At 56.5% G+C, this 27,248-nt stretch overlaps 1 protein-coding gene across 1 annotated transcript; it reads right to left on the bottom strand.

The window, feature by feature from the left end:
• Nucleotides 1-17: 17 nt before the first annotated feature.
• On the bottom strand, nucleotides 18-26,754 carry TXNRD3 (thioredoxin reductase 3). Its single transcript, XM_027957880.2, has 15 exons — nucleotides 25,917-26,754; nucleotides 24,906-25,015; nucleotides 22,104-22,208; nucleotides 21,817-21,889; nucleotides 20,806-20,925; nucleotides 18,531-18,673; nucleotides 18,247-18,362; nucleotides 17,035-17,260; nucleotides 16,215-16,307; nucleotides 10,778-10,854; nucleotides 9,883-10,039; nucleotides 9,162-9,269; nucleotides 4,308-4,403; nucleotides 601-735; nucleotides 18-461 (listed from the first exon to the last, which is right to left on the bottom strand). The coding sequence occupies exons 2-15, from the start codon at nucleotides 24,978-24,980 to the stop codon at nucleotides 399-401; spliced, it is 1,587 nt and encodes a 528-aa protein (XP_027813681.2). The 5' UTR covers nucleotides 24,981-25,015; nucleotides 25,917-26,754; the 3' UTR covers nucleotides 18-398.
• Between the last annotated feature and the right edge of the window lie 494 nt (nucleotides 26,755-27,248).

Genomic DNA, 27,248 nt, shown 5'->3' with positions numbered 1-27,248 from the left:
AATTGGATTTCACAGAATGCAGTACTGAGAGCATTTTAATATTGCTCTGAAGATCACCATGCTGAGCACGCCCACTGGAGTCAGTTTCATAACACAGACTGTTTCCGTGGAAGCAACAGGGAGGGGCTCAAACCGCAGCAAGCGCGGGCGCCAGCCTGGATGAGTCAGTCGAGAGAGGCCTCGCGGAGGAGCTGGCGGGCAGAGGTCGGTCTTGGCTCACCTGGCGGCTCGGAGCGAAGACGTCAAGGAGGCAGCAAGTCTGCCCTCCCGTCAGCCCAGCCGGGGAGTGGGCCCCCGCGCCGCCCCGCCTCCTGTCCCCGGGCAGCGCGGGCTCCCTGAGCCGCACGTGCCGCCTCACCGTCGCGGGGCGGGACAGGACGGGGCGGCGGGGCCTAGCCTCAGCAGCCCTTCTGCGTGATGTCCAGTCCTGATGCCTTGGTGATCTCCAAGGTGGTGAACACCTGCCCAGCGGAGGGAAGACAGCGACTCACACGCAGCTGTGCGGACGCCAGTTTTCGGGCGCGTCCCTGACGCGGTGCTGACGCCACCCTCGAGAGCACACGGGGCCCCTCCCCATCCCTGGAGCCCCGGCGGGCGCACCTCTCCACACGTGGGGTGGATCCCGATGGTGGCATCCAGCAGCTGCTTCGTGAGCCCACACTTCATGGCGGCGGCAAACCCCTGAGTGATCTCCCCGGCGTTCGGTCCGAGGACGTGAAATCCTATCACCCGATCCTTCCGAAAGGAAGCCAGTAGGTTAACGCCCTGAGTAGGAGCCTCGTCACCCCAGGTTCACAGTTGAAACTTACAGCATCTCCCCTAGAAAAGTGCCTCTAACGCCGCCCTGAGCCCAGAGCACCACCAGGAACCCGTGTCCTTGAGACTCTGTGGGGAGAGGCCTGGGCACGCCCCCGGCACCGTGAGCCCCGACCCATCAGGACGCGTGGCACCCACTGCCCAGAGGGGTTCCCAGCACGGTGGACACGTCCAGTGACCCCGAGAGCCTGGATGACACTCTGGCGAGGCAGGTCTAACGGCCACGCTGGGGTGCGTGCCCTCTGAGCAGGGGCCCCACTCCCGGGCCGGGGCACAGACACCGAGTGGGGGGGCCCTCTCCCCTTGCCCCCCACGCTCACACACCAGGGGCAGTGAATTCATCCCAGGCACCCCGGGGCTCCAGCACTCAGCCTCCCGTCCACAGCTCTCCTCTCCCCGCGTCTAGAGCTTCAGGACCAACAGTGCACCAGGGGAGGCCTGTGCTCACACTCCTGGACCCCACAGGCCTGTAGAAGGACACCCCACAGTGACTGGCACTCCCCGGGGGCCGTGGGTGACGCCCAGAATCTCCAGCCCCCACAGGAGGGACCCTCGGAGGGCTGCATGAGGGCACATCGCCGGCAACTTCACATCCGACCTCCCCAGAAAGAATCTCAGACTCTGAGGAGGGAGGCGCCCCGGGCTGGCGCAGCCTCGCACACTCTTCACCGGCCTCGAGGGGCCCTGCTGTCCCCACGGAGCGGTGAGGGGCTCTCAGGCTTCCCTCGTGCTCCACAGGGGGCCTGCACCTGCCGCTGTGAGCGCCTCCATTAGAACTTAATTCTAACCAAGCTTTCAGTGCATGGAGGCATCTCCTAACCGCCTGCGATGCGGCCCACCTACGGGCAGACACACTGTGTCCCACCCCACAACCCTGCCCCTTGCCGACGGAACGTCTGTGCCAGCCCTGTGTGGAGCACGTCTCCCGGCAGCGTCTTTCCAGCAGCAACCGGTCACCTAGTAGCTCTGCGCCACACTCTGGTAACCCTCACACCATCTCAAACTTCTTCCTTATCATTGTACCCGTGATCAGGGATTGCGACCTTACTCCTGTGACTCTTCTGGGTCCCGCGAACCAGGTCCATGTGATACGGGACCTTCGCTCACAGCTCCACCGACTGGCTCCAGCCCCCAGCCAGTCTCCCCCTCCTCGGCCTCCCTCTGCCCTGGGACAGAAACACACTGAAATCAGGCCAATAATCTCAACGGTCTCTGAACATTCAACGGAAGGAAGAGTCGCACGCCTCTCCTTGACATCAGAAGCTGGAAATGGGGAGGGTGGGTGGAGAGCCAGGACAGGCCAAGAGCTGGGCCTCCTGAGCCAGACAGTCAGCCAGGCTGAGAATGCGGAGGGACAGCTCTCCAAGGAAACAGAGAGCGCTGCCCCAGTGAGCAGAGGAGCGAGGGGAGAGAAGCAGCCGGCCTGCTGGCGTTGGGGGAGGCAGCTCTGGCGTCCGGGTAGACCACACCAGCCGCCACGCCCTCTGATCAAAGCCTCCGGAGCACAGCTGTGATCCCCTCTGGTTCCATGAAGGAGCAGCGGGGAGGCTGCAGGGTGGTGGGAACTGGAAGAGCAGGCTCAGAGACTCAGGGAGGAATCGTTTCTCAGAGGCGGCATGGCACGGCTGGGGCAGCAGCAAGCGCCCACGCAGAGGCTGTAGCCCTTTACCCAGAAGACTTGACCTCCCCAGAAGCTCCAGCACTTAGCGGTTTTCAGTGTGGATGGAAGGATGCATCTGGGGCATTCATGGGCTTCCAGGTGGCGCTAGCGGTAAAGAGCCTGCCTGCCAATGCCAGAGACGTGAGACCCGGGTTCCATCCCTGGTGGGGAAGAGGCCCTGGAGGCGGGCATGACAACCCCCTCCAGCCGTCTGGCCTGGAGAGTCCCATGGACAGAGGAGCCTGGCGGGTGCTGTCTATGGGGTCACAGAGAGCCGGACGCGACTGAAGCGGCTGAGCGCGCACGCGGTCCTTTCACAGCGAGAGGAGTCAGAGCCTGGTTTCACAGCCTCAAAGGACAGGCTGCTCTCATGTTGGGCGCTGACACAGTGGACCCGGCGCTGACCTGCCATCCCCCAAACCCCAGGGCCTTCAAGAATTAAGCTGAATCGACTCTGCTTTGTACTCAACAAAGCCTGGACGGCATCTGCTTACAACATGGTTTATGGAATATTTTAAGCCTACTGTTGAGACCGACTGCTCAGAAGAAAAGATTCCTTCCCGAATAAGAGTGCCCTTTCCAAATGACATGCCCCTGACCACCCCAGAGCTCTGATGGAGATGTACAACGTGACGGATGTTGCTCTCACATCAGCTAACACAACACCCTCTGTTGTCCAGCAGCCAAGAAGCAATCTTGACTTCCAAGTCTCATTATTGGACAAATCCATTCTGCTAGGCTGCAGCTGCCACAGACAGTGAGTCCTCTGGCGGATCCAGGCAGAGTGGACCGAAGGGCTCTGGAGAGGAGTCCCGTCCTAGATGCCATAGCGTCGCGGCTCGTGGGATGAGGTCAGAACAGAAACCCGAGAGGCTGACTCCAGCCTCTGTGGATGACAGCGAGGGCCCCAGGACTTCCTGGAGGAAGGAAGGGGGACGTGGTGGAAGCCACAGGAGGACGGGGCTCAGAAGTGGGTCCTGAGGATGGGGCTGAGCTGCCGCCACCTGAGGATGGACCAATCGCAGGAGGAGCTGCTCCCGACGGACAAGCACAGACAGTGGTTCCCGAGATAGAGCCACTCCTGCAAGAGGCCGTGACCGCAGCCGCGATGACAACCACGACTCGGGACACGACTCACGCTTGGTGGATAAAGGACGGCAGGGTGGCAGTGCCACTCATGACAGAAGGGCCCTTCCAAGTGGCCAGTGCCCTGGACATCTTGCTTTGAGGAACAGCTGCAGCCACCCCAGCCTTCAGCCACCTCCGCCCTGATCAGTCGGCAGCCCCAGCACTGAGGCCAGAGCCTCCACCAGCAAGAAGGTTACAATCTGCTGAGGGCACAGCTGATGGTTAGAGTGCTTAAGCATAAAGTATTTTCAAATTAAGGTTGTACGTTGAATTTTTTAGACAGAATGTGACTGATAAAGACTGCAGTCTGGTGTAAATGTGACCTCACACACGCAGGGAAACCAAACAAAACCGGGGCCTGCACGATTTATTGCCAGGTCTGGAACCAAGCCCCGTAATGTCTTCAAGGCACGCCTGTGTCTCCAGATGCAGACGGACGCGCCTACGCTGTGTCGTTGACGGCCCAGACTGCAGCAGAGCCTGAGGCCCCACACTGCCAGTCAGGGCACCCCTGAGAGACACGATCACACAGAGAAAGGGAGGCCTGTGTCCATCCTCCGCAAGCACAGCACTTGGGCGGCAGTCTGAAGGATTTCTGCCTAGCCTCGAGAGCTATCTTTAAGGAGATTATAAAAACCCAGATACGAGACTAAAAGCGAAATTTTAAAATCAAAGCATGCCCGCTTCCAACCACATGACGTACGTTGTCCAGTTTATTGCAGATTATCTTCGCGTAGCAAGTATTGTTGTCTCTGCAGGCCACTGTCCACTCGAGAGGCCAGAACAGGGTGTGGTAGACCTGCAAGAGACAGGCAGAGGTCAGCGTCCACGGAGACACCTGCAGGGCTCCTTGGTCACACAGAGGGCAGTTTGTCCCCCAGCTCTCAGACACTTAAACACGCGGGATCCCAGCTTCCGAGTCTGATGGAAACGAACTCTTCTGCACATTTTATTACAAACTTTCTAATCTCTCCGGCTATGAGGAACATGAGATAAATGCTTCTTCACCCCAAGGTATTCTCCCTAAAATATACCCCAAATGTTAAGAAAAGAGATGGTGCCCACTCTTGAGAGTATAGACAGGATTTCTGAAACAGAAAACCCTGGCTCCGACGCACCCCGAGTCCCGCACGGGACCCCCCCTGTGCCCCTCCACCCTCTTCCTCACGTGCATTGTCTGTTCAGTCGCTCAGTCGTGTCTGACTCTCTGCGACCCCAGAGACTGCAGCATGCCAGGCCTCCCTGTCCTTCACTATTTCCCGGAGCATGCTCAAACTCATGTCCATGGAGTCGGTGATGCCATCCAGCCATCTCATCCTCTGTTGTTCCCTTCTCTTGCCCTCAATCTTTCCCAGCATCAGGGTATTTTCCAGTGAGTTGGCTCGTCACATCGTGTTAGCTCTGCTTTTCCTCCCAGCACTTGGAAGATTCTGTTTCGTTTAAGTATTTGATCCTCCTGGTTCAAAGTGGGCGTGAAGTGTGGACCCAACTTCACATTTTTCCTAAATGCTGCCCACTTACTCCAACACCCTTAATGAACGTCTTTTGCCATAAATTTAAAACACCGCCTTTATCACATGTTAATTCTCCTAAGCACCTGCATCAGTCTGGGCTTCAGCTTCTGTCCTGCGGGTCTTTCTGTCGCCCGTGTGCCGCTCAGCACAGTTTTAGCGCCCGTGCCCTCAGGACACACTACCGTCCAACAGGGCTGGCGGCCTCCTCTGCCCAGTGCCCTCCTGTCCAGACCCTCCCTTCGGAGTTCCCGAGGGATCCAGCCGTTGGGACTCTGCGCTTTCTGTGCGTGGGGGCGCGAGTTCAATCCCTGGCTGGGGAATGAAGATCTACCGAGCTCAGTGGCACAGCCCACCCCCCAGAACGATCTCCCTATGACTGCCTTTGTAAGGAGTCTTAATTGTTAAATCAACCTATGTACAAGCAGTGCAAATTTAAAAGCTCTGGTCTGTGACGGGCCGCACTGCCGCCCAGTGCCCTTTTCAATCAGACACAAGTGCCTTTCCTCCCGGCTGTCATCAGCCTGCACGCTTCTAAATAGCACACTTTTGCTGCGGTTGCCTGCTCCTGGGCGGGCTCTCCTTCCTGGCCTGCCCTCCTGTTCAGAAGGCTTCACTCTCTCTTCCCTGCCCTCTGCCCTCCTATCCACCCTCCCAATTACACTGAAATCTGTAAGCTACATCAGTGCCCGTGTTTCCTCACTAGGAGGAAGCTCTTCAAGGAGAAATGGGCTCTCACGTGTGGGGGGATGAGGCTGGACCCCGACCTCACACGTGTATAGAAAGTTCTCAGAAGGGATCAGAGGCCCACACGTCAGAGCTGAAAGCCGCAACACTCTAGGAAGAAAACACAGGCGTCAATCATCACGACTGTGGGTCAGAAAATGATTTGTCAGAAGTCCATCAAAGTGCACGTGGCAACAGAAGAAAACAAGGCACACGGTGGGGGGAGGGAGGGGGGGAGGGGGGTGCTGCACCAAAGGGAAAGAGCTTTGTGCCTCAAAGGACACCATCAGGAGAGTGAAGACAGGACCCACAGAAACGGTGAAAACTTTCACAAATCAGCCCACGGCCTCTCACGGAGCTTGCGCTGTGGTTCCCTGGTGACAGTGACACCGAGACTCTTCCCACGTGTCTGTTGGTCGCCTGTGCACGCTCTTTGGGGAAATACCCTTTGCTCTTTTAAAAGCCAGGTTGTTTGGTTTTTATTGTTGTAAGAGTTCTTTGATATCATACATACAAGTTCTTATCACAGATCAAAGTCCAGAGGACTTTATGGCATGAGTTTTGTGAATGAATTCCATTTTCTTATCTCGTCTTACTGAAAGAGATGGGAATACCAGACCACCTAACCTGCCTCTTGAGAAATCTGTATGCAGGTCAGGAAGCAACAGTTAGAACTGGACATGGAACGACAAACTGGTTCCAAATAGGAAAAGGAGCGCGTCACGGCTGTATATTGTCACCCTGCTTGTTTAACTTCTATGCAGAGTACATCATGAGAAACGCTGGGCTGGAAGAAACACAAGCTGGAATCAAGACTGCAGGGAGAAATATCAATAACCTCAGATATGCAGATGACACCACCCTTATGGCAGAAAGTGAAGAGGAGCTAAAAGCCTCTTGATGAAAGTGAAAGAGGAGAGCAAAAAAGTTGGCTTTAATGCTCAACATTCAGAAAATGAAGATCATGGCATCTGGTCCCATCACTTCATGGGAAATAGATTGGGAAACAGTGGAAACTGTCAGACTTTATTTTGGGGGGCTCCAAAATCACTGCAGACGGTGACTGCAGCCATGAAATTAAAAGACATTTACTCCTTGGAAGAAAAGTTATTACCAACCTAGATAGCATATTCAAAAGCAGCGACATTACTTTGCTGACTAAGGTCTGCCTAGTCAAGGCTATGGTTTTCCTGTGGTCACGTATGGATGTGAGAGTTGGACTGTGAAGAAGGCTGAGCGCTGAAGAATTGATGCTTTTGAACTGTGGTGTTGGAGAAGACTCTTGAGAGTCCCTTGGACTGCAAGGAGATCCAACCAGTCCATTCTGAAGGAGATCAGCCCTGGGATTTCTTTGGAAGGAATGATGCTGAAGCTGAAACTCCAGTACTTTGGCCACCTCATGTGAAGAGTTGACTCATTGGAAAAGACTCTGATGCTGGGAGGGACTGGGGACAGGAGGAGAAGGGGGCGACAGAGGATGAGATGGCTGGATGGCATCACGGACTCGATGGAAGTGAGTCTGAGTGAACTCCGGGAGTTGGTGATGGACAGGGAGGCCTGGCGTGCTGCGATTCATGGGGCCGCGAAGAGTCGGACACGACTGAGCGACTGAACTGAACTGAACTGAACTGCGGCTACCCTCACCTTTTCTCCTTAATTTCCTCACTTGAAAAGATACAATATGTGGATTTATGTGAGGTTTCCTCAAGTCTCTTTATAATAGGAATATCAAAAATACTAATAGATCAAATTTTCAGTCCTGCAAAATGCAAAAGTGAGAGTCTAGACTAGGTGTGCTGATGTGCAGGGGGCCTTAGGAGAGGCCCGAGAGTGACCCCAAGACGGGGGCTCCTATAGACACAGCCCTCCGTCTGGGCCGGAGCCTCCTGCACTCCCTCTCACGTGCCTTTGTAACTAAGTGTCAACTCCACGATGGCTTCCGCCACTTGTCAGAGACCCAAGTGAAAGCTCACCACTCACAGAGGTGGTTCATTATTCCCAGGAGTTAATTATAAACACCGATCAAATTACGTCCTCTGAAATGGAAACTTCTCACTGAAAACACCACCTAAACAACAGCCCCTGAAAATGCGGCGGTCCTAACCCTCTGACCCCCTTCATCCCCCCAACCCTCCCACGTGGGGAGAAGGGCAGGAGAAAGCTACTCGGACCACCCACCACATCATAGAACACACCATGAGGCGGCGTGACCAGACGGGCAAGGGTGGAGCAGAGCAGAGAGCAGCTCTGGGGGCGTCAGTATGGCCCACAACCCCGCAGCGCTGCAGCCCTGGAACCGCCCCTCCCGAGCCTGCAGACAGGGCGAGGGCTCCCAGAACCACTTCTTGAGCCTGGCCCCGCTGCGCCACGTGGGGAAGGTGGACAGAGCCAGCTCGGGCCAGCAAACATCCCCACGGTGTGTGACTGACGAACACTGGGTGAGTCAGCTCCTCCAAAGACCAGAACTGGCAGTGAACTTGCAGTGGGGGGAGGCCACGTGCACGTGGCTGCCACAGGCACCTATTTCTGCAGAAACATAAGTGTGACCTGAGAGAGTGTGTGCACACACACATGTACACATGCATGCACGCACACGCACAGACACATGCACACGTGTGCACACATGGGCACGCACACGCCCACATGTACACATGGACATACACGTGTGCACACGCACACACGGACGAACACGCGCACGCACATATACATACGTGCATGCGCACACGCCTGTACACATGGATGAACACGCGTGCACATATACACACACGTGCATGCGCACACACGCACACACATGTACACCTGGACGTACGCACGTGCACGCACATGCACGCACACACATGTACATGCATGTATGTACACACACATACGCGCGTGCACACACACACCTGGACATACACACGTGCACGCACACGCATGCACACACGTGCATACACATGTACACATGGACGTACACACGTGCGCACGCACACACACACGCACACGTGAACCCCAGCAGGAGAGGAGGAGCTGCCGTGAACCCCAGCCCCTGGTGCCCGCCCCCCGGGATACGGCGCACTCCCCCAGAGGCCTCCCGCCGCAGATGCTGCCTGTGCAAGTCGCTGTGTGCACAGTCTGCGTCCTTCTTCCCAGCTGTGCGACAGTCACACTCTGCTAGAGGCAGGGCTTACATTATTTACTTTCCAACTTTCCCAAAGCAGGGATATAATTTCTGACAATGCAGCCGTCACAGGAGCTTGCAGAAGCACAGAATAAGAAGTGCCCGACGGGGGAAGCCGTGGCTCAGGGGCAAGGCCTGAGAATGCACCGGCCGCGCAGCTTACACCCAGATTCTCCGCCTGGCACACCTCGCCAGCCTTCTCCTCTGAGTACCCACAGCAGCCGTACTCCAAGGGCGTGAACACCACAGTGGGGACGTTGACGTAGTCACACTGCAAGACAGAATGCTCGTGTCTCGTTTTGTCCTGTTTTTTACAGTGAAAATCCACACGACGTACATTTATAAACAGAAGACAGACAAGCACAGCCCAGTGCAGGTGACCACCAGCCACCACGGTTCGGGGAACCGAGTCACTGAGCCGACGGGGAGCCCTGACTCTGGCCGCTTCAGTGAGACCGGGACCCCCAGCCACGCACAGGACCGCACCCCTGCGAGGATGAGCAGGAGGCCCTTCTGCCACATCGGGCAGGGCGACAGGCCGGCCTGCCCAGGGGAGACGGCCATGCACTGAGCCCATCTGATCCCGAGCTGCGTGGCCCTGCCCCCGGTGCTGGAGCAGCAACCCACCCAGGACGCGTTCCCTGACCCCTCCGGTAAGAAGACAAGATGGCCCCACCTGGGTGCCCCCGTGTCACCCAGGACAACACCCTGCACGTAAGACGCTCATAAAGCATTTACTCAAAACCATCAGCAAACGGCAGGGAACTGCACACGACACGGGGGGTGCCTTCCCAGCAAAGCGAGCACGCAGTGCACACACTGACTTTCCTCTCATCATGACTGTGACTCAGACGTTGTCCCAAAGACAGCAGTGAGAAACTTACCTTCTCTGATCGGCCCCCAAAAAGCCTTCGCGCCAGCAGCTTGCCCGCCTGCACGGCGACCGGGGTGAGCTGCGGCTTGCCCTCCAGGACGTCCCCGACAGCGTAGACATAGGGCACACTGGTCTGCTCCTCGCCGTTTACTGGGATCTTGCCCGTCCTGTTGTGTTCGGGGAAGAAAAAATATTACAACTGACTGCACTGCTGAAGCAGACGCTCTTCCACCAAGTGTCCCTGGAGCCACGTCTCAGACAAGCCACTGCCTGCCTTCTGAGCACTGAGGACAGCGCCAGAGCGGAACACGCTGCTGCTGCTGCTGCCGCTGAGTCGCTTCAGTCGTGTCCGACTCTGTGCGACCCCACAGACGGCAGCCCACCAGGCTCCCCCGTCCCTGGGATTCTCCAGGCAAGAGCACTGGAGTGGGTTGCTATTTCCTTCTCCAATGCATGAAAGTGAAAAGTGAAAGTGAAGTCACTCAGTTGTGTCCGACTCTTTGCGACCCCACGGACTGCAGCCCACCAGGCCCCTCCGCCCATGGGATTTTCCAGGCAAGAGTACTGGAGTGGGGTGCCATTGCCTTCTCCAAGAGTTGAACATACTGCTTTGGAACTTTCCTCTTTGCCTGATCAAGGACAGACAAAGTCATTCTAAACAGAAAGCAGATGCTTACATTTCCACAATTATTTTTTACAAGTAACTGCTTAATGCACGACATATTTAAGGAAAACATTAAGAGTTATCAACTGATTAATGGAATAACTGATAATACAGAGCTGACAGATTACTTACTACAAAATAAATTCAGAGCACCTCAGTAATTAAATCAGAATTTCCCACGGGCGATCTGCGGAAACACCGAGCTTTGAGCAGGGCTGGGCACTAACACCAGGGTACTTACTTCTCACTGATGTTCACACCAATCTTCTCCAGCCCTAACTTCTTCGTGCAGGAGTCACGACCAATTGCTAACAAAACCTGTGTTTAGAGAGACGGCAGAAACACAGATCATCAACGCCAGGAGCGAAAACAAGAGCATCACGAGGAATCCTTCCGACGCTGACAGGAGAGCAGCAGAACGTCACCACCAGCCTATGCCAGCCTCACAGTTTAGACGGAACAGACGCCTGCAGAGACGGACTGCACCAAACGCGCGCCCACAGGACTCCGCGACCCCACGGCACAGGCCGCACCATGCGCCTCCCCTAATTCACGCCGAGGCACTGACCCCCAGGACCGCGGAACGCGACTCTATTCGGAGACGGGCCTTTACAGAGTCGGTCAAGGTACAACAAGGCGATTGTTCAGTCGAGAAGTCTTGTCTGACTCTGTGTGACCGCTTGACCTTGTAGCCCGCCAGACTCCTCTATGGATTTCTCCAGGCAAGAATACTGGAATGAATGGGTAGCCACGCCCTTCTCCAGGGGACTGAACCCTTGTCTCCTGCACTGGGAGGCGGGCTTTTCTACCAGGGAAGAGCGGTCCTAGTTCAGAACATAACAAAGTACCCCGGGTGAGGTTCCTCTCGGTTCTGGATGTCAGACTCCTGAGACCGAGAGTCCGCGGGTCCGTCTCCCCTGAGGCCTCTCTCCTCGGGGCGCAGGTGGTCACGCTCTCCCTGTGGCGCCATGTGATGGACCCCCGATGCCATGGCAGCTCACCGAGACCAAATCCACGGTGTGTGAACGTCTCCATGAGTCACCTCTAGAGCCAGGTGATCTTGTTAGTAAAGCGTATCCGACACTTAAGAAAAACACCGGCGACACAAAAAGCCTACAGGACGCGAGAGAGGGACAGCACCCCAAGGCCTGCTTGAGAGGCGTGAACGCCGGACACAAGGTCAGACAAGGGCAGTAAAAAGAGAGAAAACTCGAGAGGACACCCCTGGTGGCCCAGTGGTTAAGAATCCACCTGCCAATGCGGGGGACATGGGTTCGATTCCTGGTCTGGGAAAAGCCCGCGTGCCGAGGGACAACCAAACCCCTGGGCCACAGCTACTGAGTCTGGATGCTCCAGAGCCCACGCGCGGCAACAAGAAAGGCCGCTGCAGTGAGAAGCCCACACACGGCGAGGAAGACTGCCCCCACTCGCTGTGACTAGAGAAAGCCCGCACACTGCAACGGAGACCAGCGCGGCGAAGCATCAGTAACCCAAAACCAGAGAAAATCGGAAGCCAGCACTCCCCACGGACGCAGACGCCAGATGTCTAACGGAGGCCAGCAAATAAAATAGGGCAGCATAAATAAAGGATAATTGATCGTGACCAAGTATTTTTTGTCACAAAATACAAATCTGGTTTAACATACAAAAACCAATCAATGGAATTCATCATTTGAACAGAAACTAATCCCAACAGAAGCTGGGACAGCATTTGACAAAACTAAGTACCCTTGAGGATTTCAATAAAATCCTCGGTGCTCTGGGACTAGAAGCATGCGTCCCCAGCTGACAGAAGGGTCTGCAGAACCCTGAGGGTGTACACGCTCGCAGCGGAGAGAGGCCGCCTCACTCGCCCGAGAAGGGAGACCCTCACGGCCTCCGTTCAGCACCACGTGGAGGCCACAGCCGGGGTGACGAGGCAAGAAAAGGAGATGAGATGCGCAGAGACTGGGAAGAAGAAACAAAACCGCTGTTTCATGCAGAGCAAACCCTGAGAGGGTCAATACAGAAAAGCCATCTGCATTTCTACGCACAACATTTAAAACTTCAACTATCACCTGCAGGAGGCTAGAAACGTGAAGCACTTAGAGATACAGTCAACAGAATCCTGAAAGGCCTCCAGAGAAAAAGGGCAAAATGTGGCTGAGAGAAACTAAAGAACTCGCAAACAGAATAAACGGAAAGACACAGAGGTTCGTGTGCAGGGAAATCAGCGCTGCTGATTCAAGATGACAGTTTCACCAAACCCATCTACATAAGCAGTACAATCTCAGTCAAAATCCCAGCAGGCTTCTTCTTCAGAATTGGAAAGCTGGCTTTAAATTTACGTGGAGGAAGCCATCTAAGTGTCCACGGACAGATGAACGGCTAAAGATGTGGTGAACATATACAGTGGGATACTACTCAGCCATAAAAAGGCATCGCGCCACTGCAGCAACGCGGTGGACACAGAGACTATCACCCCAAGTGAAGCGCAGCAGACAGAGACAGATGTCGCCTGGTATTGCTCACATGCAGAACCTTAAAGAAATGATGCAAAGGGACTTCTTCAAAAAGCAGAAGCAGACTGCCAGACACGGAAACAGACCTCAGGCTGCCATGGGGAAAGGCGCGGAAGGGGCAGGTCAGGAGTTCGGGGCTAGCAGACACACAGGGCTACACGTAAACAGAGAGTCAACAAGGACCTACCGCACAGCACAGGAGACTATTCAGGACCTTGTAATGACCTGTAATTGAAAGAGAATCTGGAGACGAACAGGTGTGTAAGAAGCAGCCACCAGCACACACCACACAGCCGGGCCCCGAGGGGTGTGGGCGGCACAGCTGCAGATCAGCCATGACCCAGCAGGAAGAGCCGGCAGAAAGAAACAGCCGGCAGAAAGAAACAGCCCTTTGACTGTTAAAGAAAACTGGACATATCTTCACTGAACATTCTAGGCCCACTCTATCAAACATGCAACTTCTATGTAGAGTACATCACGAGAAACGCTGGACTGGATGAAGCACAAGCTGGAATCAAGATTGCAGGGAGAAACATCAATAACCTCAGATATGCAGATGACACCACCCTTATGGCAGAAAGTGAAGAGGAACTAAAGAGCCTCTTGATGAAAGTGAAAGAGGAGAGTGAAAAAGTTGGCTTAAAGCTCAACATTCAAAAAACTAAGATCATGGCATCCGGTCCCATCACTTCATAGCAAATAGATGGGGAAACACTGGAAACAGTGACAGGTTTTGTTTTCTTGGGCTCCATAATCACTGCAGATGGTGACTGCAGCCATGAAATTGAAAGACGCTTGCTCCTTGGAAGGAAAGCTATGACCAACCTAGACAGCACATTAAAAAGCTGAGACATCACGTTGCCAACAAAGGTCTGTGGAGTCAAAGCTGTGCGCCATGTACAGATGGGAAGGCTAGGCCATCAAGAAGGCTGAGCACCGGAGAACTGATGCTTCTGAACTGTGGAGAAGACTCTTTTTTTTTTTTTTTTCTTTTCTGGAGAAGACTCTTGAGAGTCCCTTGGACTGCAAGGCGATCCAACCAGCCCATCCTAAAGGAAATCAACCCTGAATATTCACTGGAAGGACTGATGCTAAAGCTGAAACTCCAACACTTTGGACACCTGATGTAAAGAACTGACTCTTTGGAAAAGACCTTGATGCCTGGAAAGATTGAAGGCAGGAGGGGAAGGGGATAACAGCGGATGAGATGGCCGGATGGCATCACTGATTCCATGGATGAGAGTTCGAGCAAGCTCCGGGAGTTGGTGATGGACAGGGAAGCCTGGCAAGCTGCAGTCCCTGGGGTCCCAAAGAGTCAGACGCAACTTAGCGACTGAATGAAAGCAACAGTTCTAGCAGCGCACAAATGCTCCTAGAGAACAGAAGAGGGAACATGTTCCAGACTTCTTCCACGAGCTAGGAAACTTCGACATCAAAGTCTGGGAGGTTCAATATGTGAAATGAAAATTACAAGCCAATATGATTCATGGATAGAGATACAGAAACTTTGAATAGCCAAACCTAAAAACATATAAAAAGAACCATTCGTTATCCAGCTGGATTTACACCAGTAATACAAAGCTGGCTGTAAACCAGCATAAGGCAACACACTAACAGATTAAAGGAAAACAATAATCATCAACAGCCACAAAGGAGCACTCTCACAGCTGGATACCTGCTTCTGACCTTTAACAACCAAAAACCAAAATAACGGCAACAAAAACGACTTAGCAAACAGAAACAGAAGATGGTTTCTCCACCATGATTAAGAACATCCGCCATGATTAATATCCGCCGGGATTAAGAACACCACCGTGATTAACAGTATCCGCCATGATTAAGAATATCTACCAAACCCTATGGAAAACCTTACTCTTCAACCAGGAAACACTGGAAACTCCCCTCCCGACCCCAGAGCCACCACCCCGGGGGGGGTGGTCCTGGCTGGTGCCCTCACGCAGAAGAGGAGGAGTCAACAGAAGGAAGCAAGGCCTTGCTACGCAGGCATAACAAAGAGGACGACAAACCGTTAAGGACACGTGATCAAACGGGCTCAGCGAGATTCCTGAGTGCTGAATCGGATCACGCCATCGCACAGTCACACAATTGAGCAGCCTTTCTATCTATCAGCAACGGACTGTGAGAGACAATAGCACTTTTCCAGAAACACCATTTGTAACTATACAGAAATATGTGAACGCCTAGGAGTGAATCTCACAGAAGATGCTCTTGATGTCTACAGAGAAATGTGCTAACTTTGCTGGGGGCTATTACAGACGGCCTAGGTCAAAGGGCAGATGTATCATGAACCGGAAGCCTGGGTACGGCAGAATCGAGTGCTTCCAGCTGGTCACACACGCATCACAGCCCTGATCGAAACCCCGACAGGGGCTGGCTCTTATGTTTGTTTTCCTTACACCTGTCTTTGGCTCCGGTCATCCTCCCAACATCATTCACTTTTAGTTGAAAAAAATCACGGTCAGAGTATATGAAACATACATGAATAGTCTGATCCAGGTTAGTGATAAACTACAGTTTACACAAGAAATGCTGGTGTCTGACTTGCATGAGTTTAAGTTATAACGACTGCCACCCAAGGGTCCACGGACTACTCACACTGTTTGGAGATTTGACATAGCTTTTTTGTTGCTTTTGATTATAAAATATAATCAATGCTTGTTGCAAAAATAGTCAAATGCAGAAACGTGTGAGACACCTAACTCCCCAGAAAGCGAGCGCTAAAAGCAGGCAGGCACACCAGCTTCCAGGCTTCCCATGCAGTTTGCTAAAGAGCCCGTCTGCAGGCAGGAGGCCTGGGTTTGATCCCTGGGCTGGGAAGATCCCCTGGAGAAGGGAGCGGCTGACCACTCCAGTGTCCCGGCCTGGAGAATCCCTGGACCGCACCGCCCACAGGGTCGCAAACAGTCGGGCGTGACTGAGCGACTTCCATCCACACCTGCTCCCAGGTTTTGTTCCCTGCGGCTGCACACACCCGCGTGTCTCAGCACCGTATTCTTCGTGTGCCACGAAAGCCCATCAAATATCAACACGTTCCATCTGTCCTAGAGTCTCACAGAGAGTCAAAAAGTCAACCCTGGTATCATCTCCCCACGTGTTTCATCTGCGCCAATTCACCGGCGTGTCCATCCAGCCCCTGCTCGCCCGGCAGACGCTCACCGTGTTGTAAACGCCCTCCATTGTCTCTGTCCCTTCCGTGGATTTAGCCACGACCTTCAGCCTCCCGGGCAGGCCCTTCTCCAGCTGCTGGACCTGGCAGGGACGGACAGTGTGGGGATTCTCTCCGCAGGTGGCACAGCACGGGGGGCGGGGCGCAGGGTGTGTGTACAGGAGGGTGCGTTCCATCTGCACGGAGCAGGGGCGGAGGACGGAGGACCAGCCCGAGGGTGGTCGAGGGACAGACAAGGCCCTGGGTGAGCGGGAAGAGCGGACAGGGAGCCACCGGGGGTCCGTGTGCACCGGGCGACCACCTCCCAAGGATGGAGACAGGCCAGGACGGCAGCGGGAGGACACCAGGCGGGAAGTCAGGAGCTTTATTTTGTCCTGTCGCATTTAAGATGTTGAGAGGCATTCAAGCGGAGACGCCCAGCAGGCAGCTGTATGAACGGGTGTGGAGTGAGGCAGACGCTAGGAGAGCCGTCCGCACTGAGGCGTGACTTGTGGGCAGAGGCGGGGCGGGCAGGGGATGGGAGGGGCACAGCTGGGCGCTGAGGCCCGGGGGCACCCCATCCTCAGGGTCCCTGGGGAGCAGCGTGAACAAGGGTAACGTGAGCAGCCCCAGGAGGAGCCTCTCCCTCCTGGAGATGGTGGTCCAGAGGTTAGGATTCGACACCCCCGCAGCAGGGGGCACAGGTTTGATCTCTGGTCGAGGAACTGACATCCCGAACGCCTCAGGACTTTTTTAAAAATCAAACTGAAGGGAAGCTTGTGGAGCTGGACCGTCAGGGAGACGGCCGAAGTGGCCGGAGCCGGGACTCACCTCCACGGGCACGAACTTGCGCAGGAAGCGGACGCCAAGCTGCTGCATGGAGGCGCCCACCTTCTCGGCCATCTCCTGGTCGAAGCCCCGCAGGAGCACCGAGCGCACCATGACCGTGACCTCCAGGCCCAGGCCGGCCAGGAAGCCTGCACACTCCAGCGCCACGTAGGACGCGCCCACCACCAGGGTCGTGCCCGGGCAGTAGGGCAGCGAGAACAGGTCGTCGCTGCAGAGAGAAGGGGCTCCACGTGGGACGGTGCCAGGGGCCAGAGCAAACGGCGCTGGGGGGAGCGGCCCTCGGGGATCGCAGGCGCGTCCACCTTGGAGGAGGACGCCAGCCAGGGCACTGGGGGTCGCGGGCGCGTCCACCTCGGAGGAGGACGCCAGCCAGGGCACTGGGGGTCGCGGGCGCGTCCACCTCGGAGGAGGACGCCAGCCAGGGCACTGGGGGTCGCGGGCGCGTCCACCTCGGAGGAGGACGCCAGCCAGGGCACTGGGGGTCGCGGGCGCGTCCACCGCGGAGGAGGACGCCAGCCAGGGCACTGGGGGTCGCGGGCGCGTCCACCTCGGAGGAGGACGCCAGCCAGGGCACTGGGGGTCGCGGGCGCGTCCACCGCGGAGGAGGACGCCAGCCAGGGCACTGGGGGTCGCGGGCGCGTCCACCGCGGAGGAGGACGCCAGCCAGGGCACTGGGGGTCGCGGGCGCGTCCACCTCGGAGGAGGACGCCAGCCAGGGCACTGGGGTTGCAGCGGGCCACGGGCAAAGCCTGTGCTGGGCGTTCACCTGAACAGCCACACAGTGAAGGACGCGTTTCTGAAAGTGCCTCTGGTCGAGGAAGCGTGCAAGTCGTCGGCCTGCTTCATACACTGAGGCCACAGGTCCTCCTGACAACTGTCCACTGGGAATTCCGTTAGATCCCAGCATCGGACAGCGAGCTCTCCCGGTCACCCGGCCCATCACTATCACACAGACACGAAACCCTGAAGCAGCGTTTGCTGCTTCGCTCTGGGCTCCAACAAGCGTGGACCAAGGCCCAGACTCACTCTCCCGCCTGGAGGCCTGGAGACACACTGTGTGCGTCTGTGCTCTCAGCTCTGCCTTGCGTGCCCTGCTTGTCGTCAGTGCAAATCTCTTGTGAAACGAGACGGGGTGAACACTCTGGAGACACAAACGTGACACAGCATGCGGGCAGCCGGCCTAGTCATCCCCACCTGGTGATACAGTACTCTCTGTCTCCCGGGATTCCCAAGTAGCGCGGCCTCTGTCCTGTCGCGATGACAAAGTTCGCAGCAGTGTAAAGCGCCTCCTGTCCTTTTTCATTGGTTGCCTTGAAAAAAGCAAAGCAAACTTCACTTTTCCTTCAGTACCAGACTGATCGGACACCAGGACGCTCACACACCGGTTGCAGCCCTCAACATGGGCCACGGAGCCCCGGTTCACGCGGGCGCAGGCACAAGTAAGGGGGGTAACCGATGGGGCCAAAGGCCCGACTGACCTTGACTTTGTGGTGCTCAACAAACTCCCCGTAGGAGTTGACGTAGGTCACTGCGTTCTCCCGCAGGGCCAGCCGGCGGCCCCAGCTCAGCGAGCCGACGTGGCTCTGGATGGCCTCCATCATAGTGGCCCAGCTGTGCCTCACTGGGGGAGAGACCGGGGCAGGCGGGAGTGAGGGGCTGCACGGCCACCGTGAAGTCACACACGGCACGCGCGTCCATCGCTTTAAGGACCCAGACGTGAACAGAAGATAATTATTAAGCATCTTCTTACGCCAGTTCCAGCCCCCACGGCTTCCCTGGTGGCTCAGGAGGGAGAGCACCCACCTGCAGTGCAGGAGACCTGGGTTCAATCCCTGGGTCGGGAAGATCGCCTGGAGATGGAAATGGCAGCCCACTCCAGTGTTCTTGCCTGGAGAATCCCATAGACAGAGGAGCCTGGCAGGCTACAGTCCACGGGGTTGCAAAGAGTCGGACACGACTGAGCAACTAACGCACACAGCTTCTTTCATATTACAAACAGGTAGGAAGCAGAGTTCTGAACATGACGAAAATCCATGGAGCAGGGTGGGAAACTGCCCTCCCATGGCCGGCCCCCAGATCTACAGGTGGGACACGGGTCCCCCACAGGCAGGGCCGTGACAGTGAACACCAGAGCTCAGCTGAGAGCTCACCCACTTCCTGCTGAAGCCAGGGCGAGGCTGGTGGAATCAAGGCTCCTCCTTACTCCTGGGCCTGCCAGGTGGGGCTCATTTCCTGGATTCACCCCATCTGCTGATGCTCCCCAGGGAAACACTGGTCCAGGGTCCTGTCAGGCTGGGTGAGATCCCCAAACACAAACCCAGCTGACTGGGGGTTCACCCTCGGTCCCATTTGGACCCTGACCCTCCAGTGCGCTCAGGGACCCGCCCACCAGGCTGAGGGACTCCCGAGCACAGGGGAGGACAGACGTCACTGCGTGTGGGGACTCGGGCGGCATCAGCGATTATGGCCCAGACGTCACGTCACGCTTCCTACAACCTCAGCAATAGGACCACAGGTCCAAGACCGTGTGGTCCAGACACTCAGTCTGATGACTATGTTCCCCGACCCCACGCCCCTGATCCTGGGGTTATGACCACCACTGACTAGCTCTCCGCCGGGCTCACGTCCTCTGTCGGCCCCTCTCTCCAGACAGGCCAGGCTCCCAGGCCTCCGAGAACCGCGCGTCTCATGGCCCCGGGGACCTCTGTTTCTGGTTTGTGTAAAAGACACTCTCAGAAGGTCCACAACAGGCCTGCAAGTCAGCACCCCTAGAAGCAGGCTGCACACGGCTCCTGGGGACCCTCCCCCGACCTGCAGAGTCAGGGGCAGGAGCACGGAGGCTGGCACCTAGAGGGCCCCCAGGGCCCTGACGTGGCAGGCCCGCGGAAGGAGCTGCTCCACCGCGCCACCCACCCGCCCGGCCGTGCGGCGGCGGCAGCGGCGTCTTCAATTCTGATGGAGAGCCGGTCCCCTGGTCCCTCAAAGGCGGCACAGCTACCCTCACGCGTTCACCTCTCCATATGAGCGTGAGAATAACCCGTCCAGTTCCCAAAGGAAAAAGCATTCTGACGCTTTCCCTGGACTTTCAATAAACTTTACGAAATAACTGAGATAATGTCTCCCCACTATGCAGACGCTCCCTCGGAAACCAGAGCCTGGCTTGTCGCGCGCGCACACCTCCTTGCGCGTTTTGCACACCCCCAGTGGGGTGTCTCCCAAGTCCCTGCATCGCGCTTGCTGCGGTTGCCATTACTCCTCCTCCTGTGAGCGACTGCTGCTGGTACGGAAGCCCCGCACTCTCTTCCTCAACAGCTTTCCAACCTCACTGCTCTCACGCCCCATTCACTGCTCTGTGTTCCAGGCCTGCCACACTCCTCCACCTTCTCACATGTGCTCAGAGGCCCCTAGACCACCCCCAGGCCAACGTGAACATCACTCCACCCTGCTCCATCCAGCCTGCCCGCGGCGCTCCACCCCAGTCAGCGCTCTCCTTAGACTCGAAAGCTCCCCACACTCTGCTGTGTGTCTGGGATGGCCGGAGCTGCAACAACCCTTCCCCAGCCCTAAGGCCCCTGACAGCAGGTCTGCACTGACCGTCTTAAATCCTGGGTCCAGCTGGCACGTGCGAGCTCCTAACGAGTGTTTATTAAACTAACGTAAAAGTCAACTACAGAAACAGGAAGAGCAAGCATTTCTAAGAAACCTATTCTTCCCTCTTTCCTCCTAGTCTGGACGGTTTCGTGCGTCACCCACCTTGCTGACTGTACTCCCAGCCGAACTTCCTGGAGTCGGTCAGCGCCTGCCCTAGCAGCGCGGCCTGGTGCATCAGCTTCTTCGGGATACAGCCAACATTCACACACGTGCCACCGAGACCTGAGAGAGAGAGCCGCAGCTGTGATGCTGTGCGCGCGCGCGCGTTCCCGTGGCTTGTACACATGCAGGGTGGGTGCTCTGAAAACGTGGAAACAACAGGCTTGACGACTGCGGGGCAGCAGCACACGCCGTTACACAGAACGGTCTGTGTCACGGTGACCGAGGGCCCCTGCTGGAGGCCCAGGAGTGAGCAAATCCCGACGCGCATTTGAACAGTTCCCTGGGTACAGAATCCAAGACTTCCACCTGAGTCCCAACCACGAGGTGGTCAGAACTGGGTCAGACTAACTGGGCACACGCCGTCCTGAGGCCAGGCAGGGCCGGCCTCCAGCCTTTCCCTGGGCAACCCTGACTCCTCCGGGCTGGTACCACCAGCCGCCAGCTGCCTGGACTCTCACCAACACGGGGTGAGACAGACACTCAGAGCGGTGCCCTCCGAGAGCGTGTCCCCCTGGTACCAGGAGGCAGGGCTGTGCCCGGGACGGGGAGGCGGCAAGGGAGGAGGACAAGTGTACTCGGCTGACCCTCCTGCAGCCAGGGTGTCAGTTATAAAATCGACGCAGAGACACAGGAAAGCGTCACGGCCAACCCAGGCAAGCACGATGGGGTGCGTCCTGCTCTGAGACCATAACCCTGTGGGACACCCCCGTGCGGGTGCAAAGTTGTCCTGGCAGACGCGGTGGGACACTCGGGGCCTGGAATTTCCCTGTGCAAAATCCTCCCCAATCGTTTTTGTGTTATCTTTCTGCCGTCTCTTACTAACACAGGACCTGGGACGGTGTCCTCAGCCCGAGGCAGGCGGGTTACCCTCTGGGGCTGTGGTGAGGACCGAGGCCGACCGATGAGAACCACAGAGAGCAAGCCCCCCGAGACAGCAGGAGAGCCGCTCACCCCAGGCCGTGCCGCGGGGGGACGGGACCACGAAGTCCAGCACCATGACCTTCCTCCCCAGGACGGCGGCTTCCTGCGAACAAGACACACGGAGACCTCGTCATTTCCCCGACCTTGCCCCGAAGGATGAGACCGTGTCTGTGTGTGACGAAACACAGTCTCTCCTCTCTGTTAGTCCAGCCGTGCCGCGACAGCAGTGCAGACTGGAACGGCCTAAGCATCGACGGCGGAAGGGAGGCTTAGGGCCACCGCCGGGAGGACCATCCTCGGGGGCTGCTGCTTCTCACCTGAGCGCACGAGAGGCCCCCGGAGCCCCCGCCGATGACGATGAGGTCGTAGTCGTACGCCAGGTCCTGCTGGAGGAGCTGCTGTAATAAACCACTCTGATGTGCCTGGGGGGAATCAAAGGACAGAACACGGCACGACCGAGCTGACTCAGCACACACGGCTTCTAGAAAACCTCAGGGACGGGCAACCTGCAGTGGAGGTAAGCGGGCTGTGACTTTGTCTGGAGGGTGCTCGGTTGGGCCCAACTAGTCAGACCGACGCCACAGCAGATAAACGCACTGGTCATCACCCAAGCGCGAGGCACATGTCAGATGGCGGGGAGCTTGGGCCTCATCCTACGTCAGACAAGCTCTCTCCGCGAGCAGCTCTCTGGGCCCTTCCCGCCGGCTCACCTCTGTTCTCCTCAGACCGTAACCATCAAGATGAGCTCACCGGGTGGCACTTTACCTGCCCCTGCCTTCTGCTCTACCGGAGGCACACACGCCTTGCTAAGCGGCGGACTCCCCTCCTGGCTTAAAAGGTGTAAACAAGCATGGAGAACTGAATAGTTAAGAAGCGAGTGACTCTCGAGCACACTCTCCCCTCAGCAAGTGTGCAGGTGCACCGAGAGGGCACGAGGGAGGGCCAAGGGAGGGCCAAGTAGGGCTGGAGGTATCAGCAGGCCTGCACACGATGGAAGACGACGGAGAAGCTGACCTCCCACCTCAGCGATGGCCTGATTCCCTCTTCTCCCTTTAAAAACGTTCACGGCCAAGCAGAATCCTGCAAGCTGGTTCTGGGACGTGGGTCCCCTTCTCCCCAGATGCCGGCTTTTCTGATTGAAGCGACTTTCCTTTCGACCAGCACTTGGCTCCGAGGATGCCTGGTGAGGGGTGAGCACACGCGCCTGACGTAAGACCAGGAGCGGCATCTTCTGCTTGCGTCCACCCGCGCTGGTCTTCTCTGAAAACAGTGCTCACGCATCATCGGTGGGCATGCACTGTGGGTTTTCTCCTGATTTTCCATAAGTACAACGCGAGCCTTCTGCTCCGTCTGTTGGGAAAGGTCAGGGCTGACCCGGAGGCACAACCTCATGTCCACGTGGCCCTCCCTGTGGCCAGAAGCAGCATGGACAAGGCCGGAGGCTCCAGGTGAGGCTGGACAGCAGCTCTGTCCGTGCGAGGTCGGCTGCTCAGTCATCATGCTGGCCCCTGAGCCGGCTCGTCCCGCAAGTGCCTCTCGAGTGCTGCAGGACCACAGGCCCGGCAAGGCGCATGGCCCCAGCTGGCAGCCTCCTACCCTCAGGTGCTCTTAGGGGGTCCACCTCGCATAGAGCTGCCGCCCAGGGCAGGGAGACTGGCATCTCTGCAGCCCGAAGCACCCCCCCACCCCGTGATGCACTTTCCCAGCGGGCACTGCCAAGACCAGTGCCTCCAAAGGTGTCGGAGGCTACAGCAATGGCACCTGCTTCCAGGACGGATGAGGCAGGCAGTTACTGGACACTGATGCTGATCCCAGATTAACGTGCGATGCAGACAACCTTTTCTCCCCACAGAAGTGTGATTCTTTCTTTTTAAGTGTATGAAGCTTTCAAAAAACCACTGCATTTCTCCTTGGCTGCGCGGGCCCCTGCGCGGGTCCCTGCTGTGCGGGCTCCTTCCAGCCGCAGTGGCCAGGGCGGCTCCAGCTGCGGCGCGCGCGTCTCACTGCGGGGCTTCTCCTGTCGGGGAGCACAGGCTCTGGCTGCTGGGGCCCTGGAGTTGCAGCTCACAGGCTTGGTTGCTCTGTGGCATGTGGGATCTTCCTGGACTAGGGATCAAACCTGTGTCCCCTGCATTGGCAGGCAGGTTCTTATCCAAAGCACCACCGGTGAAGCCCCAAAAATGTAATCTCAATTGAATCTAAACCTAAGAATTCAATCCATCCCCACTGATGCCTACACATATAGAGGGTCTAAGAGCAGAGGTTTAATAAAAGCAAACAGATAGTTACAATAAGGTCCTTGTTATTACAGATCAATTGTTATCTGTCTCTACGTAACCAAATGATTCCTGTTCATTTCTGCATTCTAGGAAGCAAACGGAGAAGGAAATGGCAACCCACTCCAGTGTTCTTGCCTGGAAAATCCCAGGGACGGGGGAGCCTGGTGGGCTGCCGTCTGTGGGGTCGCACAGAGTCGGACACGACTGAAGTGACTTAGCAGCAGCAGCAGCAGGAACCAAACAAAGCTTCTCAAAGCTCACAGGGCCAGCGGCCTCGGCAGGAGAGCTGCGCTTGTTGGGCTGGACTGCCAGTGCTGATCTCATTTCCCTAAACCTCGAGGTGGAAGGAGGCCTCATTCGTCCCCATTTGGAGGGAGAGAGCAGGGCAGCCCACCCTTCTGTCCTCCAACCTCACTCGAAACTTTCTGCTTCTCAGCGTTCAAAGTTTGAATTGGTAAGAAGTTAATTTCTCTTAAACTAATCATGATTATCTGATAATCATCCTATACTGCCTCGTCGCTCAGTCGTGTCCGACTCTGTGGGACCCCATGCACTGTAGCCCACCAGGCTCCTCTGTCCATGGGATTTCCCAGGGCAGAACACTGGAGTGGGCTGCCATTTCCTCCTCCAGGGGATCATCCCAAGCCAGGGATCAAACTCGGGTCTTCCACATTGCAGGCAGATTCTTCATCACGTGAGCCTCCAGGGAAGCTTTCCATTTTACAAGCTCCAAAAGACACAAATGAACAGGCTTGTAAAAACTATTTCCACCTCTTTTAAATATTTCCTTAAAAACAAAATTTGGACAGACAGCCTTCAGAAACACACGGTGCTATTTACCTGGAAAGTGTGGTCACAACCGCCCACGTGCACTCTATTCACAAAGATGCTGGGCACAGTCCTCTGGTTGGTCATCTCCGATAGAACCTCCTGGACACTGGCCCCCTCATCTAAGGAGTAAAAGATCAAAGACGTAAGACCCTGCAAAGGTTCCGAGGCTCTGCGAGCTGAGCTGAAGGGCTGTGACACTCTGTGCCCACGTGCAAGTTATCAGCTTCACAAAGCGACGACTCAGGGGTTCAGAGGAAGCCTTACAGAATAAAGAGCAGACTCCTGACTGCTTTTAAAATGAACACTTTCAAATTAGAATCTGATCTATAATCCACTGGCTAGGCAGAGACTGATAAGAATCGCCTTTAAAGAGCAAACGTAATATGTGCTCTAATACAGAAAATATATCCAACAATTACATTTGAAAAAACCTTTATGCTCATAATCCAAAACATGCCCTCCACTCCTAAAACCTGAGCTGGGCCCTCGGTCCTTCAGGCTCCCCATGTGATAAACTCTTCAGGAAAGTCTCAAAGATTCAAGAGCATTTCACTTATTAAATCAACCTGGCTAAAGAGAGGGATGAAGTCTCGTGAAGGCAGAGACTGGGCTTTCTGTTGTCCAAGGGAAACCCGTGGGAAGCGCATGGGACTCAGAAGCAGGAATGCGGGAACACTGGCGCCGGCCCCCCTGGGGCTGCGCTCGGAGATGGGCAGACCTCCCTCGTCCTGGTACAGCCTCCTCTAGGCCACCGGACAGCGGGCAGACACGCCTGAGGACCGCCAGCGCTGCCTTACATGGCTGCCTTCCACAACCCCCTCAAATGCAGACAATGTACGCAAAAAATCCACGCAAAGTGTCTCCACATACAGGTTCATCTTCTGCGGGGTTGGAGGTGGGTGAACTCAGCTCATTGAACCCAGAGACGCGAGTAAACTGAACTGAACGAGGCAAGGCGAGGAAAGAAGCCAGTCTTGTAGACGCTGATCGCAAACAACAGGTACGAGCCATTCTACTCACCAACTTGATCAAGTTCCAAGATGTTACAGTCGACTCCCAGAGAAGAGAAGAGTTCTTTAACCTGCAATGGAAATGCACCTGCATTCTCCTCTCGCACAGACCAGACGCAGCTATGGGGTGTGGGCAAAGCACTGGGGACGCTCAAACGTGCCCTTCAGCGATGCGCGCCCCGGGCCACGTTCTCTCCTGTTCTCGGGGAGCCTTCCCAGAACGACCTCCACCTGCCTCTTCTCTTCTTTTACAACCCGCTGTCTCACTTCTGAATCTGTACCTTTCACTCAAACCTCTGTTTTGGAACTCAACATAAGCAGCATTTCTCCAGCTGCGTGGTCTTGGAACGCCTCGCGCGGAGCGTGCCCCACATCAACCCTCCTGTGTCCACAAGCCCTCTCCCCTGTTTTCTCTCAATAGTCATTAAACCATTTACCTGTCACACACCTAGGATGGCTCATCCACTGTTCCCCAAACGCAACATGCAGCGATGAGCAGGACACCCCCCTGCCCGCCGGGCAGGGAGGCAGATGCCCCCACTGTCACCGTTCGCCAGCTGCCTGCACACAAAGCCCTGGGCCCTGCCACGCGGACAGGGGGCCAGCAGCGGGGCGTCCCCAGGAGCTTGTCCGTGACTACGGAGAGTGTCAGACCCCCTCCTGCAGGCTCTTCCTGCCCCACGCCTACTCCCCATCCACCCGGTTAACCGCTAAGTCTCCACAGCGCTCTGCATGGAGCGGGCTCCTCTTTCCAGTCCCCCTCAGCTGATCTCCTGAGCCGGCAAGACCTTCCAGGGGAAGTTCTCAGTCACCTCCTGGGAGTTCTCCACCTGCCGCCACCGAGGTCGATCAGAGCCCACCGTCAGCAGGACTCCGGCCCTTCGGCGACCTCAGCCCTCGAGGGGAAGCCGAGGGGCTCCGGCTCCAGGACAGAGGCGCGAGGGTCTTGGCCCGTCTGCCCCTGGCAGATGTCCACGGCTGGTGAAAGGTGATTAAAAAGGGCCACTGAAGTCTCTGGAAGTTGAGGGCACACAGCAAATGAGGCAACGCATATTTAAGAGAATCCACTAGACGTCAGTGAGAGCGGGGAGCCTCAGGGACCCATCTTCCGCCCCCGAGCGTGACAGGGGCACCGCTGCAGGTGGCTGTGGCCGCGGAGACGAGGCGCCCTGCTCTCCGGGGTCCCAGCCGCCCCGAGGCTGCCATTCCTATCGCTCAGGTCCGAGAGGCAGAGGCTGTGCTACTGGCGAGTGTGGCAGCAAGGGAAAGCTCCCGTCCCGCACCACCTCATTCACAGCTCAGAGTGTCTGTGCCAGGTGAAAACAGCAGGGCCCTGATCACG

The sequence above is a fragment of the Ovis aries genome, chromosome 19 (genome assembly GCF_016772045.2).
Source record: "Ovis aries strain OAR_USU_Benz2616 breed Rambouillet chromosome 19, ARS-UI_Ramb_v3.0, whole genome shotgun sequence".
Lineage (NCBI taxonomy): Eukaryota > Metazoa > Chordata > Mammalia > Artiodactyla > Bovidae > Ovis > Ovis aries.
The sequence above is the reverse complement of the archived record's forward strand: the minus strand, read 5'-3'. Positions and strand labels throughout refer to the sequence as shown.